Genomic DNA, 13,356 nt, shown 5'->3' with positions numbered 1-13,356 from the left:
TGTGTGTTTTCCTAATGCTGTGAAGCCTTATTATCCAATAACAGAGATAGGGGCTTGTGACCTTATTCAATTATTTTGGCAAAAGGCAGCAATGGCAAGTGTTCCCCTTTTATAAGGACACCCATCCTACTGGATTAGGGCTCACCCTAATTGCTTTATGTACAGGGTTCACATAGTGCAAGGAAAAGTGGGTTCAAGATTCTGGTACAGCTGCATAAAGCTTTGTACAAGTCCTCCTGTATTTTGTACCTCTTGCCTCCAGGTCCCTTTGAAGGTCCCAATTATCACATTGCTCCCAGGTGGGTGTACCACCTCACCAGTACCTGGATGATTCTTGTGGTCATTGCATCTGTCTTCACTAATGGACTTGTGCTGGCAGCCACCATGAGGTTCAAGAAGCTGCGCCATCCTCTGAACTGGATTCTGGTGAACTTGGCAGTTGCTGACCTAGCAGAGACTATTATTGCCAGCACTATCAGTGTTGTGAACCAAATCTATGGCTACTTCGTGCTGGGCCACCCTCTGTGTGTCATAGAAGGCTACATTGTCTCATTGTGTGGTAAGCTGAAAGAAACACAACCTGGTATGACTAAAGTAAACCATACTGCAAACCCTGAGGTTCACAAATCGTGTTCATGTATGAGGCACAGTCTGTAAGGAGATACTCATGGTAGAAGCTGGATCACAGTCAGCACAAGGGTTGGAGGACAGGTTTACAGAATTCTGAAGACTTCCATCTAAGCACACATTTTCAACTCAGTTTGCTTGAGTCCAATATCAATACAGGCTCTGATTGTATGTACCCAGGTTGGGGCTGTGGGGATCATGTGGAAAGAGATAGATATTGAGCTAGAGAATTTCAGAAACATAGAAGACAGGATCTGGCCATCTTAAATGGACTCCTACCTAATTCAGGGATATACGTGTTTTCATCCTTTCTCTCAGTCTGGTTAATGACACTGGATAAGCTGCTCTAGGAGAAAAACAGTTCCCAGAGCTTTTTGAGATATTGACCAGATTCTAGACACTTTTTTAAAAAAACAACCATCACTACAACTAGTTGTCTATGATTTGCTTAGGTTAGGTAACTAAGGGCTGATGAGATGGTTCAGAAGGTAAAGAAGCTTGCTGCCAAGCGTGATGAGCTGTGTTTTATTCCTAGGACCCACATGTTAGAAGAAGAAAACCAACTCCCAGAAATTGTCCTCTAATCTCAATATATACACCATAGCTATACATACATACAAACCCTAAAAAGTAGTGGCTAAGAAGTACCAGTGTGCTTGGTTCTGTGCCAGAGAGGGCCCAGTAACCAGATGGGGGCAACACAATGCCTCTGTGACTCCCTCTCTTACCTTATCTCTAAATGGGCAAGAAGAGTCCAGGAGTAGTAGCCAGTCTGGAAGACAGGCTTTGCTGAGCATATATGAAAAGGGAAGGTTTGAAAGCCATGCTTATAAGCAGACACTTTGAGAGGTCCAGACTGTGGGTGGGAGACCCACAAATGGATATGGTTGGAACTCCACTTATCTAGCTGTATACCCAGCAGACATCTATCATTAACTGTCCCTGCTTTTGGTTCCCTCACTATTGCTTCTCCTTGCCCCTCATCCATTTGGCAGATAAAGTTCAGACCAGAGGGAGTATGGGGTTCTATCCTAAAAGCTTAGGGGTAGGATAATCAGGAAAGATCAAGTAAACAAAATTTATCTCCCAGGTCCAAGTGCTTTCAGTTATAGATGTGTACCTTGGTGGTTACATGGCCCTAAGTGGCATTCTCATGTCTGCCTCTGCCTCTGCTAGGCTTGCCTTTGTCCTACTCACAGTGAATTCTTGGTTTACTTAGGTGTCCAGTAGTCAGCATATTTTGGTGTCACAGATACCTTCACCCTCAGGAATGTTTACAAATACATAAAATGAAATTCACAACATTACAAAGTTATCAGTTATATTGAAAAATAGTTATCAAAGTTTTAACTATTATTGACATAGTCTTTCATAAAAAATAAAAGTATTGTTTGGCAATGGTGGCACACACTTTTAGTCCCAGAACTCAGGAGACAGAGGAAGGCAGATCTCTGAGTTAGAGGCCAGCCTGGTCTACAGAGTGAATTTCAGGACAGCCAGGGCTACATAGTGAGACTCTGTCTCAAAAAAAAAAAAAACCAAAAAACAAAGCAAAACCAAAATGTATTAAACTATGGACTAAAATGGAGCTGGAGAGATGTCTTAGTAGTTAAGAGTTATCAGTTGCTCTTCCAGAGGTCCCAGGTTCAATTATGTAGCACCCATATGAAGGCTCACAACCACTTTAAACTCCAGTTCCAAGGGATATATCACACTCTTCTGACTTCCATGGGTACTAGGCATACATGCACTAGGCATACACAGACACATATGCAGGTGAAACACTCATACACTCAAAATAAAAAGTACTTCTTTAAAATTCTTCACTAAAACATTAGGAAAAGTATTCTGTCCTAAAGTATTTCAACAAGGATCTGATCTGACTACTAATAAAAACTCAGTCAAGTGACAATGAGTAATAATGTAAGGTGATATGAGAATATCTGTCACTTTTCTATCTAGCTGGGTGAGTCAGGGGTATTACTAATATTGCCAAGTTCATAATAGAAGGTAATACAGAGTGTCCTTTGGAGGTTAGGTGAATGAAAAATGCTTTTCACCACCCTGGTTTGTGGGTCCCTGAGGCTTGTGTACACACCTTTGGGCATAAGACAGAGTGGGAACCTGTGCCACCTTTCAATTAGAGAGAATCTGAGCTGTCCCCAAACACTTAAAGAAACAGCAAATAAGCAGGAAGCATACAGATTACATGTTCTGTTTCTTTAGAACAATAACACTTCAATATGCTCATGCCAGTATGGACATGTTTCCAGGAATTTCATCAATGACATCAGAGGAAGACAGTCTCAGAGACCAAGGGGACAAAAAGGGTTTGCAGGGTCCCTGTGGACAAGGCATCTTGCCTTCTTTTTGGTGATGAGGTGTGCAGACTGAGGTTGAGGAGAGAGATCTATGAGAGTTATAAGTTACAAGTGTTAGGATTCTATGACTCAGTAACTAAACTAAGAACTAGGACATCCTGCTCCAGAGCACAAGTGACTATGGTTAAAAGGAAGATGAGAGAGTAGACAGAGGAGAAGGCAAGTCATTGGATTTAGCATGGAAGCAAAGCAGATGACCTTAAAGGAGATAAAGAAAGTGAGACACACATGTCATAAAAATGGATTGAAAAATTATCCATTCACCAAGAGGTCCATGGTACTCTGGATCTAAAAACATTTCCAAGGATTTGGTGTGGCAGCTAGGAGTCTTGAAAGCTGCCAGCTAGGAGGAGGAGGAAGCACTATGAATAATCCTTTGTTTGGCTTGAAGCCTGGTCTATCTCTTCTTCCCTGTAGGGATCACAGGCCTCTGGTCCCTGGCCATCATTTCCTGGGAGAGATGGCTGGTGGTCTGCAAGCCCTTTGGCAATGTGAGATTTGATGCTAAGCTGGCCACTGTGGGAATCGTCTTCTCCTGGGTCTGGGCTGCTGTGTGGACGGCCCCACCAATCTTTGGTTGGAGCAGGTAAGGGTGTAATGACACTAGAAAGGTAGCTCCTGTAGGACCAAGTGTGGAAGGTCAGACTGTGATCTTCGGGAAAATCACTTCTGGTTTCTGGGCCTGTGTGGCTTCTTGCTTACAAGGAGGGAAGAAACTCTCCCCAGGCTCCCAAAGAGGCACGAACATAAATGCATGGAAGTATTTGCCTATGACATCAAAAGAGGCCCTGTAGATCACTCCCTAGACTATGAAAATGTTTATCTCAAGTATCAGAAGCTCACAAGAACACTAGGAATATTCAAAATGTCTATTCATAGGACTATAATATAAGTGAACACTGGGTACATTTAGATTTCAGGGCCCTCTTAAAAGCTCTGTGTCAGGCCCATCTCATATATTTTACCCCACCACTTTCAGAGGTTTCTTAGATGGTACAGGAAATCATAGAAGATATATATATATCCTTGCCAGACTCATTCTTTGGGGGAAATACTCAAAACTGATGAGGCAATGATTTGGATTGGATGTTTGGCTGGGAGGAATGAGACATGGATAATTGATTTTACTGTTATACATGACAATCTTGAGTGTGTGTTCCTATAGTATTGGACAAGGAATGTTATTTCTTTGGGAAGCTTCCATCATTCTGTGAAATAAGCCTTGCAAACAGCTTGTCTTTCCCCAGAACCACAATGACTACCAGTAAATAAGAATGTCCTAGTGCTAGTGCTGGTGGAGACTTAGACTGGATTATTTCATTTCACTTCCATGGTTACCCAGTGAGCATGCCCCTTCATTACAACCCTGGCATAAACTGGCCTATAAATTTTTCAGATATTCTTAGTTGTTTCTAAAAAGGAAGAGAAAGACTCTTCACTTCCTTATGAAAATATTCTAGAATCAAGTAGTGATAATTGCACAACCTTGGGAAAGCCTTGACTGTCATAATGGCAAATTTTATATTATGTATATTTTGCCACAAAGAGAAAAGATGACATGAAATATATAAATGGACAAGGATTTACCAAAATCGTGCTAGAGAGTTTTAAGATGATCAGAATATTCTGGAAGTATGACACTGTGTAGATATGAAATGCTATTGACTTGTTTACTTCTAATTGGTTAATTACTTCTCAATTTAAAAAACCCTTTGACTCAAGTCAGGGGTGTGCCTGGCTGGCTGGGGAGGTTACAGGTTGCTCCAGCTTGAATTAGGATGGGCTGCTGGCCCTTCTCTTTAGGTACTGGCCTTACGGCCTGAAGACATCCTGTGGCCCAGACGTGTTCAGCGGTACCTCGTACCCCGGGGTTCAGTCTTATATGATGGTCCTCATGGTCACGTGCTGCATCTTCCCACTCAGCATCATCGTGCTCTGCTACCTCCAAGTGTGGCTGGCCATCCGAGCAGTAAGCCCTCTACCCTCCTGCCCTCATCCCAAACTGGCAAGATGTGTAGGCAAGCTCAGAGGCACACCTGGTAACTCTCCTGCCTCCACACTGCTCTGATCCCAAATCAATTAGTCCACCAGAGTCTCTTAAATACACTCCCCTCCTTTTATTTTTGGAGATAAAGACTCAGTATGGAGTCCTGACTGGCCTGAAATCTGCTATGTAGATCAGGTTAGATTCAAATTCACAGAAATCTACTTGCCTCTGCCTCTTGATTGTGTGCCACCATGACTGGCTTAAACTTTTTTATCACTGTGAGTCTTAGTCGCTGTTCAATTGTTGTTAAGAGACACCATGAACAAGGCAACTCATAAAAAAGCATTTAATTTGGGGCTTGCTTACAGTTTCAGAGTCCATTATGATCATTGTGAGAATCAGACAGGCATGGTGCTGGAGCAGTAGCTAAGAGCTACATCGTGATCTGAAGACAAAGAAAGGAATGCTGGCCTGCTGTAGGCTTTTGAAACCTCACCTCTAGTGACATACTTCTGCTAACAAGACCAAACCCTTCCAAAAAGGCCACCTCTCTTAATCCTTCTTAAATAGTGCCATTCCCTGATAACTAAGCTTTCAAAAACCTATGGGGGCATTCTTATTCAAACCACCACACCATATAAGCAGATCCCACTCCTATAAGAAAATATTAAGAACCAATGGTATGGAACAGAAGGTGTAGGTCAGTGGTAGAATATTTGCCTAGCATGTATTGAAGAGCTGGATTCCATCCTAAGCACCAAATAAACCATGAGTGGTGGCTCTTAGGCAGTGAAAGCTGGAGGCTCAAAAAAGTTCAAGGTTGTCCTCTGCTATATAGCAAATTCAAGGCCAGCCTGATATCTACATTGAGTAAAGAGATTCAGGGAGTTCCTTTGGGGTATAAATTTGAAGGATTTTTACTATTTAAAAAGTATGTACAATATTTTTTATCATATTCTTTCCCCTCTCCCAACTCCTCTCAGATCCTCCCTACCAAACTTCATGTTCTCTCACACTCTCTGACCCTCCTCAGGAAAAAAAAAAACACACAAAACAAATGTCAAAATAAATTAACAAGTAAAATTCATTAAGAGAAAAAGTACCTAAATAAAAATTCACAAAACAAAACAAACAGAAAACAATCAAACAAACAAATAACAAACCAATTGTGGAGTCCATTTTGTGTTAGATGGCTACTCCTGGGCATGGGGCCTACCCTGGAGTGTGGCAGATATACCTAGTGACATTTGTTAGAGAAAACTGGTTTCCCCTATCTCAGCAGGTATCAGTTGCAAATAGCTTCTTAGTTAGGGATGGAACTTCTTTCTGTGTTGAAATTTTGTATAGTTTGAACTTTACGTTTCTTCTGTGTGCTGTTATAGCCCTTAATGCAGAAACGGAGTTAGAAATGTTTGTAAGATTCATCCAGACACAACAGGACTGATATATACATAAATGAAGTTCCTGTAGTCTCAAAACCTGGCTTCCTTGTTCTCACTCCACTGAGATGGAAAGTGACTGCCTGTCCATTCCTAGAGGACTCAGTAAGGGAGCAGAGCTGTCTGTGCCTCCCCCCTGTCCCAGTACAGCCCTTCCACGGAGCATAACCTACAGAACACCTGCATCCCTTCCACAGGTGTCTTAGTTACTATTCTATTGCTGTGAAAAGACACCATGACCAAAGCAACTTAATTTTTTTTAAAAAAGCATTTGATTAGGAGATGCTTACAATTTCAGAGGGAGAGTCCATGACAAATGTGGTGGGAAGCATGGCAGCAGAGAGTCAAGAATGGCACTGGAGCAATAGCTGAGAACTTAATCCTGATCTGTAAATTGAAGGCAGAGAGAGATAGACTGACCCTGGCATGGGCTTTTAAAACATCAAGGCCACCCCTCATAATGCACCTCCTCCAAGAAGGCCATAATCTTCCAAAACAGTTTCATTGTCTAGAGACCAGACATTCAAATACATGAGCCTTTGGAGGCCATTCTCATTCAAACCACCACAATAAAGTTCTTGAGGAAGATCAAGAAGTGAACTCCAGAATGCCACTTGCCCCTAGTCCTGCTTGACACTGTCCTGTGTCTGGTGCTCCATCTTAGGAAGCCAATTCTGTCATGAGTCCTATCTCACCAACATCCCTATCCAGGCCAGGCTATTACTGGGGAGCTCCTACAAAAGATGAGAGTAAGAGAATGTGTAAGCTGGGTACAGTATGGTGAGAGCTCTGTGTTCCTCTAATGGTCTCCCTATCCAGTATAAATTGTCTCTTTGTTAAACAACTCCCCTACCATTTACTTTGTGTACCATTTCTTCAGTGCCCCAGCACTGTGTAGCACAGGTGGCAGAAAGTCCCTTAAGGTGGTGCTTTACCTATATGAAGGTGCTTTGTGCTCACTCTTGCATGAGCAGGTATTTATAAGCTTTCTGGAGAAGACCATGAGCTCCACCAGGAGGCACCATTTACTTTCATGTCTTGTAATGAAGGCTGCAAATTTGCTCCTGGGTTGGTGGTCCCATATCAGAATCAATTCCCACAGTGTTTCCCTCCAGCTTCAGTAGTATTAGCTCTTGGGTAACAGAGTTCATCACTGCTGTTCCAGCTCTTCCTGTATTATAGCCTTCCTGATTCCTTTTACAGCCATCTGTCATCAGTAAGCCTTCCATAGCAGATAGTGGCTGGCCTCTAGCCTCTAGAAAACCTGGGGGAAGTGTATGTATGGGTCTTGCATTGCCACTGGGCACCTGGCAATTACTAGGCCTGGTTTAGTTAAAGCAAACATCACTTCTAGGGCAATATTCAGGACTCCAGACTCAAACCTGAGCATAAGACTAGATATTCTTGGAAGGGATCAGATACAGACTAAACTCAATCTCTTTGGTTCTCCTTTACAAGCTTCTGTGAAACTGTAAACAACAGCTTCAAAGTCTGGTCTGAGGGTTGTCCTTGGCCAGGCCAGCCACTTGTTCCCACAAGGCCTACATAAAGCCAGCTCCAGGACTACTCTGGCTCCCAAGTCAGGTCATTCTCTAACTTAGGGTGGGAGGCAGGATTGGAATACTAGGTGGACTATTTCCTACTCCCCATAGATTCCTAGATTTCCCTCTTCTTGCTAGTGTCCTAACTTGGTACCTGAGCAATACCAATAGTCCCTCCATATATAGAGGCCTATCTGAGGAATTCACTGTCCTTGTCTTCTTTAGGTGGCAAAGCAACAAAAAGAATCTGAGTCCACCCAGAAGGCCGAGAAGGAGGTGACACGCATGGTGGTGGTGATGGTCTTCGCATACTGCCTCTGCTGGGGGCCCTATACTTTCTTTGCATGCTTTGCTACTGCCCACCCTGGCTATGCCTTCCACCCTCTTGTGGCCTCCCTACCATCCTACTTTGCCAAAAGTGCTACTATCTACAACCCCATTATCTATGTCTTTATGAACCGGCAGGTAAGCAAAAGCTTAAGCAAATCAAACTCAAAATGACCCAGAACTCAGAGAAGGTTCTTATCTAGAATCAAATCATCAATGAGAAAGCTTTATGGAGAACCTGGGAGTGGGAGTTAATGATGATCCTCCAAGTAAATAAGTGTGGAAAGGCTCTACATGTGACCCACTCTGGCCAGACTTCAACTCAACAATGACCTCTGGTATCCTTGCACTATCTCCTCCTGAGTCTGATACTTAAGAAAGTGTGGGGCACTGCAGGCTCTTCCCTTCTGATGACCCCACAACTATGGACAAGAATCTTCTAAAGGAGCTGCTAGAATTCAGATGCACTAAGCATTCAGTGAGTACACAATGATCTTAGCTAGGTCTGTTCCTCTTGTGTTTACAGATTAAATTCTATTTTTTTTTCATTTCAAATCTTGACTTTGGATTTTTGCCTTCTTAAAAGTTTAGCTTTTCTTAGTTACACTAACTAAGAGTTCAAGGACTTTTATGAGCTCATGAATTAGTTTAGAGTGAGCATGCTATGGCTTTACCCAAGGTCTTATTTGATGGCAACCATTATTTTTTTTATTGGATGTTTTGTTTACATTTCATATGTTGTCCCTTACCCCATCCTCCACCCACCCAGGAAGCCCCTATCCCCTCACCCTTCCTCCTGCTTCTCTGCCGATGCACCCCTACCTACCCACCCCATTTCCACCTACCCACCCTCAAATTCCCACACCCCCCCGGGGCATCCAGCCTTCATGAGGCCAAGGATCTCTTCTCCCACCTATGCCCAGCAGGGCCCTCCACTCTTACATATACAGCTGAAGCCATGGATCCCTCCCTAAGTGCTCCCAGGCTGGTGGTTTAGACCCTGGGAGCTGTGGTTGGTTGGTATTGTTGCTCTCCTCGTGGGGCCACAAACCCTTTCAGCTCTCCTTCAGTCTTCACTCTAACTCCTCCATTGGGAACCCCATGATCAGTTCAATGGCTAGTTGTGAGCATCTGCCTCTGAATATGTCAGACTCTTGCAGACCTCTGAGGAGACATCCATATCAGGCTCTTATCAGCATGCACTTCCTGACTTCCACATCAGTATCTACCTTTGGTGACTGCACATGGGATGGATACTCACATGGAATGGTCTTCAGACGGCCCCTCCTTCAGTTTCTGTCCCTCACTTTGTCTCCATATTTGCTCCCTTGAGTATTTTGTTGCTCCTTCTAAGGAGAACCAAATCACCCCCATTTGGTCTTCCTTCTTCATGAGCTTCATGTGGCCTGTGAGTTGAATCTTGGGCATTTCAAGGTTCTGGGCTAATATCCAATAAGCAGTGAGTGAATACCATGTGTGTTCTTTTGTGATTGGCTTACCTCACTCAGGATGATAATTTCTAGTTCCATCCATTTACCTAGGAAACTCTCTGATTCATTGTTTTTAATAGCTGAGTAATACTCCATTGTGTAAACATACCACATTTTTTGAATCCATTCCTCAGTTGAAGGACATCTGGGTTCTTTCCAGCTCCTGGCTATTATAAATAAGGCTGCTATGAACATAGTTGAGCATATGTCCTTGTTATATGTTAGAGCATCTTCTGGGTATATGCCTAGGAGTGGTATAGCTGGATCCTCAGGTAATGCTATGTCTATGTCCAATTTTCTGAGGAACCGCCAGATTGATTTCCAAAGTGGTTGAACCATCTTGCAGTCCCACCAACAATGGAGGAGTGTTCCTCTTTCTCCACACCCTCGCCAGCATCTGCTATCACCTGAGTTTTTAATCTTAGCCATTCTGACTGGTGTGAGATGGAATCTCAGGGTTGTTTTGATTTGCATTTCCCTGACGACTAAGGATACTGAATATTTCTTTAGGTGCTTCTCGGCCATTCAAGTTTCCTCAGTTGAAAATTCTTTGTTAAGCTCTATACCCCATTTTTTAATAGGGTTATTTGATTGTCTGGAGTCTAATTTCTTGAGTTCTTTGTAAATATTGGATATTAGCCCTCTATCAGATGTAGGATTGGTAAAGATATTTTCCCAATTTGTTGGTTGTCATTTTGTCCTATTGACAGTGTCCTTTGCCTTACAGAAACTTTGCAATTTTATGAAGTCCCATTTGTCAATTCTTGTTCTTAGAGCATATGCCATTGGTGTTCTGTTCAGGAACTTTTCCCCTGTGCCCAAGTATTCGAGGCTCTTTCCCATAACCCTAAGGAAATAGCAGCAGTCATTAAAAGTCTCCCCACCAAAAAAAGCCCAGGACCAGATGGTTTTAGTGCAGAATTCTATCAGACCTTCAAGGAAGACCTAATACCAATTCTCTTCAAACTATTCCACAAAATAGAAACAGAAGGAACACTACCCAATTCGTTCTATGAAGCTACAATTACACTCATACCCAAACCCCACAAAAACCCGAAAAAGAAAGAGAACTTCAGACCAATCTCCCTTACAAACATCAATGCAAAAATACTCAATAAAATTCTAGCAAACCGAATCCAAGAACACATCAAAACAATCATCCATCATGATCAAATAGGTTTTATCCCAGGAATGCAGGGATAGTTCAATATTCAGAAATCCATCAGTGTAATCCACTATATAAACAAACTCAAAGAAAAAAACCACATGATCATCTCACTAGATGCTGAAAAAGCATTTGACAAAATTCAACATCCCTTCATGATAAAAGTCTTGGAAAGATCAGGAATTCAAGGCCCCTACCTAAACACAGTAAAAGCAATTTACAGCAAACCAGTAGCCAACATCAAACTAAATGGAGAGAAACTTGAAGCAATCCCACTAAAATCAGGGACTAGACAAGGCTGCCCACTCTCCCCCTACCTATTCAATATAGTACTGGAAGTCCTAGCCAGAGCAATTAGACAGCAAAAAGAAGTCAAAGGGATACAAATAGGAAAGGAAGAAGTCAAAATATCACTATTTACAGATGATATGATAGTATACTTAAGTGACCCCAAAACTTCCACCAGAGAACTCCTAAACCTGATAAACAACTTCAGCAAAGTGGCTGGTTATAAAATCAACTCAAACAAATCAGTAGCCTTCCTCTACATGAAAGATAAACAGACTGAAAAAGAAATTAGGGAAATGACATCCTTCACAATAGTTGCCAATAATATAAAATACCTTGGTGTGAATCTAACCAAGCAAGTGAAAGACCTGTATGACAAGAACTTCAAGTCCCTGAGGAAAGAAATCGAAGAAGATCTCAGAAGATGGAAAGATCTCCCATCCTCATGGATTGGCAGGATTAATATAATAAAAATGGCCATCTTGCCAAAAGCAATCTACAGATTCAATGCAATTCCCATTAAAATCCCAACTCAATTCTTCACAGAGTTAGAAAAGGAAATTCTCAAATTCATTTGGAATAACAAAAAACCCAGGATAGCGAAAACTATTCTCAACAATAAAAGAACTTCTGGAGGAATCACCATCCCTGACCTCAAGCTGTACTACAGAGCAATAGTGATAAAAACTACATGGTATTGGTACAGAGACAGGCAGGAAGATCAATGGAATAGAATTGAAGACCCAGAAATGAACCCACACACCTATGGTCACTTGATCTTTGACAAAGGAGCTAAAACTGTCCAGTGGATAAAAGACAGCATTTTCAACAAATGGTGCTGGTTCAACTGGAGGACAGCATGTAGAAGAATGAAAATTGATCCATTCTTATCTCCTTGTACAAAGCTCAAGTCTAAGTGGATAAAGGACCCCCACATAAAACCAGATACACTGAAACTAATAGAAGAGATGGCAACCATTCTTAACTGCCCTATTGGACTTTGACAGAAGTAGCTCGTGGCTCTTAGAGCCCCCTGGTAGATTATAGGTGGACCTTATGAGGCTCATCACCTTCTAAGTGCCATTTGTGTTCCTCTTTCTTGAATACATCATATGTACTTCATTAAGGAGCATCTACTGTATGAGTTATTAGTAATCAGAAGTGTTCAATGGAGCCTCTCATTTCATCAGACTCAGTGAACCCTTCCAATTGATTCTTCTTTCCTCTCTTATCTTTCTTCCTTTGGTGCTTGGGATGGAACACAGGCCCTGGCACATGCCAGGCAAGTACTCTACCCCAAATCTCCTCTTCCAAAAAACTGAAAGCAGTCCTAGAAAGAAATCCTTGTGAAAGACAGGAAACAAGGATAGGAATTGAAAGATATTCTTCTGGGCAGGTGCACAAATTTTGCTTCACTCATTCTGCTAAATTCCAAGAAAACTGGAGGAGGGAATTTCATTCTTGTTCACTGCTATATCTTTCCAGAATAGAGTGAGAATCTGGCATAAAGTGAAAACTGAGTAGATCTGCCAGCTTTTCAGCCAAATTCATGTTGTTATTCAGTCTGTCTTTGATGTTCTCTATGTCAACACTTAAGTATTATCATTTTGAGGGTTTTAATGTTATAGGGAATGGAGTTAGTCACAAATAGAACTGAAATTTGGGGACACTTTTAGTTTGGGTTCTCAAAGCTTTGTAGTTAGGCTCCTTAGATGGCATTCGTTTTGTTTGTTTGTTTGTTTTGTTTGTCACTGCCTAAATATCCTAAAGCTATCACAACGAATTCCACAAACTTCATGGCTTAAAACAACAGAACAGTATAGCTCCATGTAAGAGTACTTGCCTAGTATACACAAAGTCTTAGGCTAAATTCCTACCCCTACAACAAACAAACAAGAAACTAGAGTTGAGCCGGGCAGTGGTGGCACACGCCTTTAATCCCAGCACTTGGGAGGCAGAGGCAGGCAGATTTCTGAGTTCGAGGCCAGCCTGGTCTACAGAGTGAGTTCCAGAACAGCCAGGGCTCCACAGAGAAACCCTGTCTCGAAAAACCAAAAAAGAAAGAAAGAAAGAAAGAAAGAAAGAAAGAAAGAAAGAAAGAAAGCAAGAAA

General features: G+C 42.1%; 1 protein-coding gene across 1 annotated transcript in view; it reads left to right on the top strand.

Annotated features, from left to right (window-relative positions):
- Opn1lw (opsin 1, long wave sensitive) overlaps nucleotides 1-13,356 on the top strand; it is a 32,541-nt gene that overhangs the window by 14,364 nt on the left and 4,821 nt on the right. Inside the window, exons 2-5 of the mRNA XM_028785341.1 lie at nucleotides 263-559; nucleotides 3,426-3,594; nucleotides 4,812-4,977; nucleotides 8,201-8,440. Coding sequence (XP_028641174.1) covers nucleotides 263-559; nucleotides 3,426-3,594; nucleotides 4,812-4,977; nucleotides 8,201-8,440 — 872 coding nt within the window. The remainder of the gene's footprint in view (nucleotides 1-262; nucleotides 560-3,425; nucleotides 3,595-4,811; nucleotides 4,978-8,200; nucleotides 8,441-13,356) is intronic.

The sequence above is a fragment of the Grammomys surdaster genome, unplaced genomic scaffold, assembly GCF_004785775.1.
Source record: "Grammomys surdaster isolate TR1022 unplaced genomic scaffold, NIH_TR_1.0 125179, whole genome shotgun sequence".
Taxonomy (NCBI): domain Eukaryota; kingdom Metazoa; phylum Chordata; class Mammalia; order Rodentia; family Muridae; genus Grammomys; species Grammomys surdaster.
This window is presented reverse-complemented; position numbering and strand designations above follow the sequence as displayed.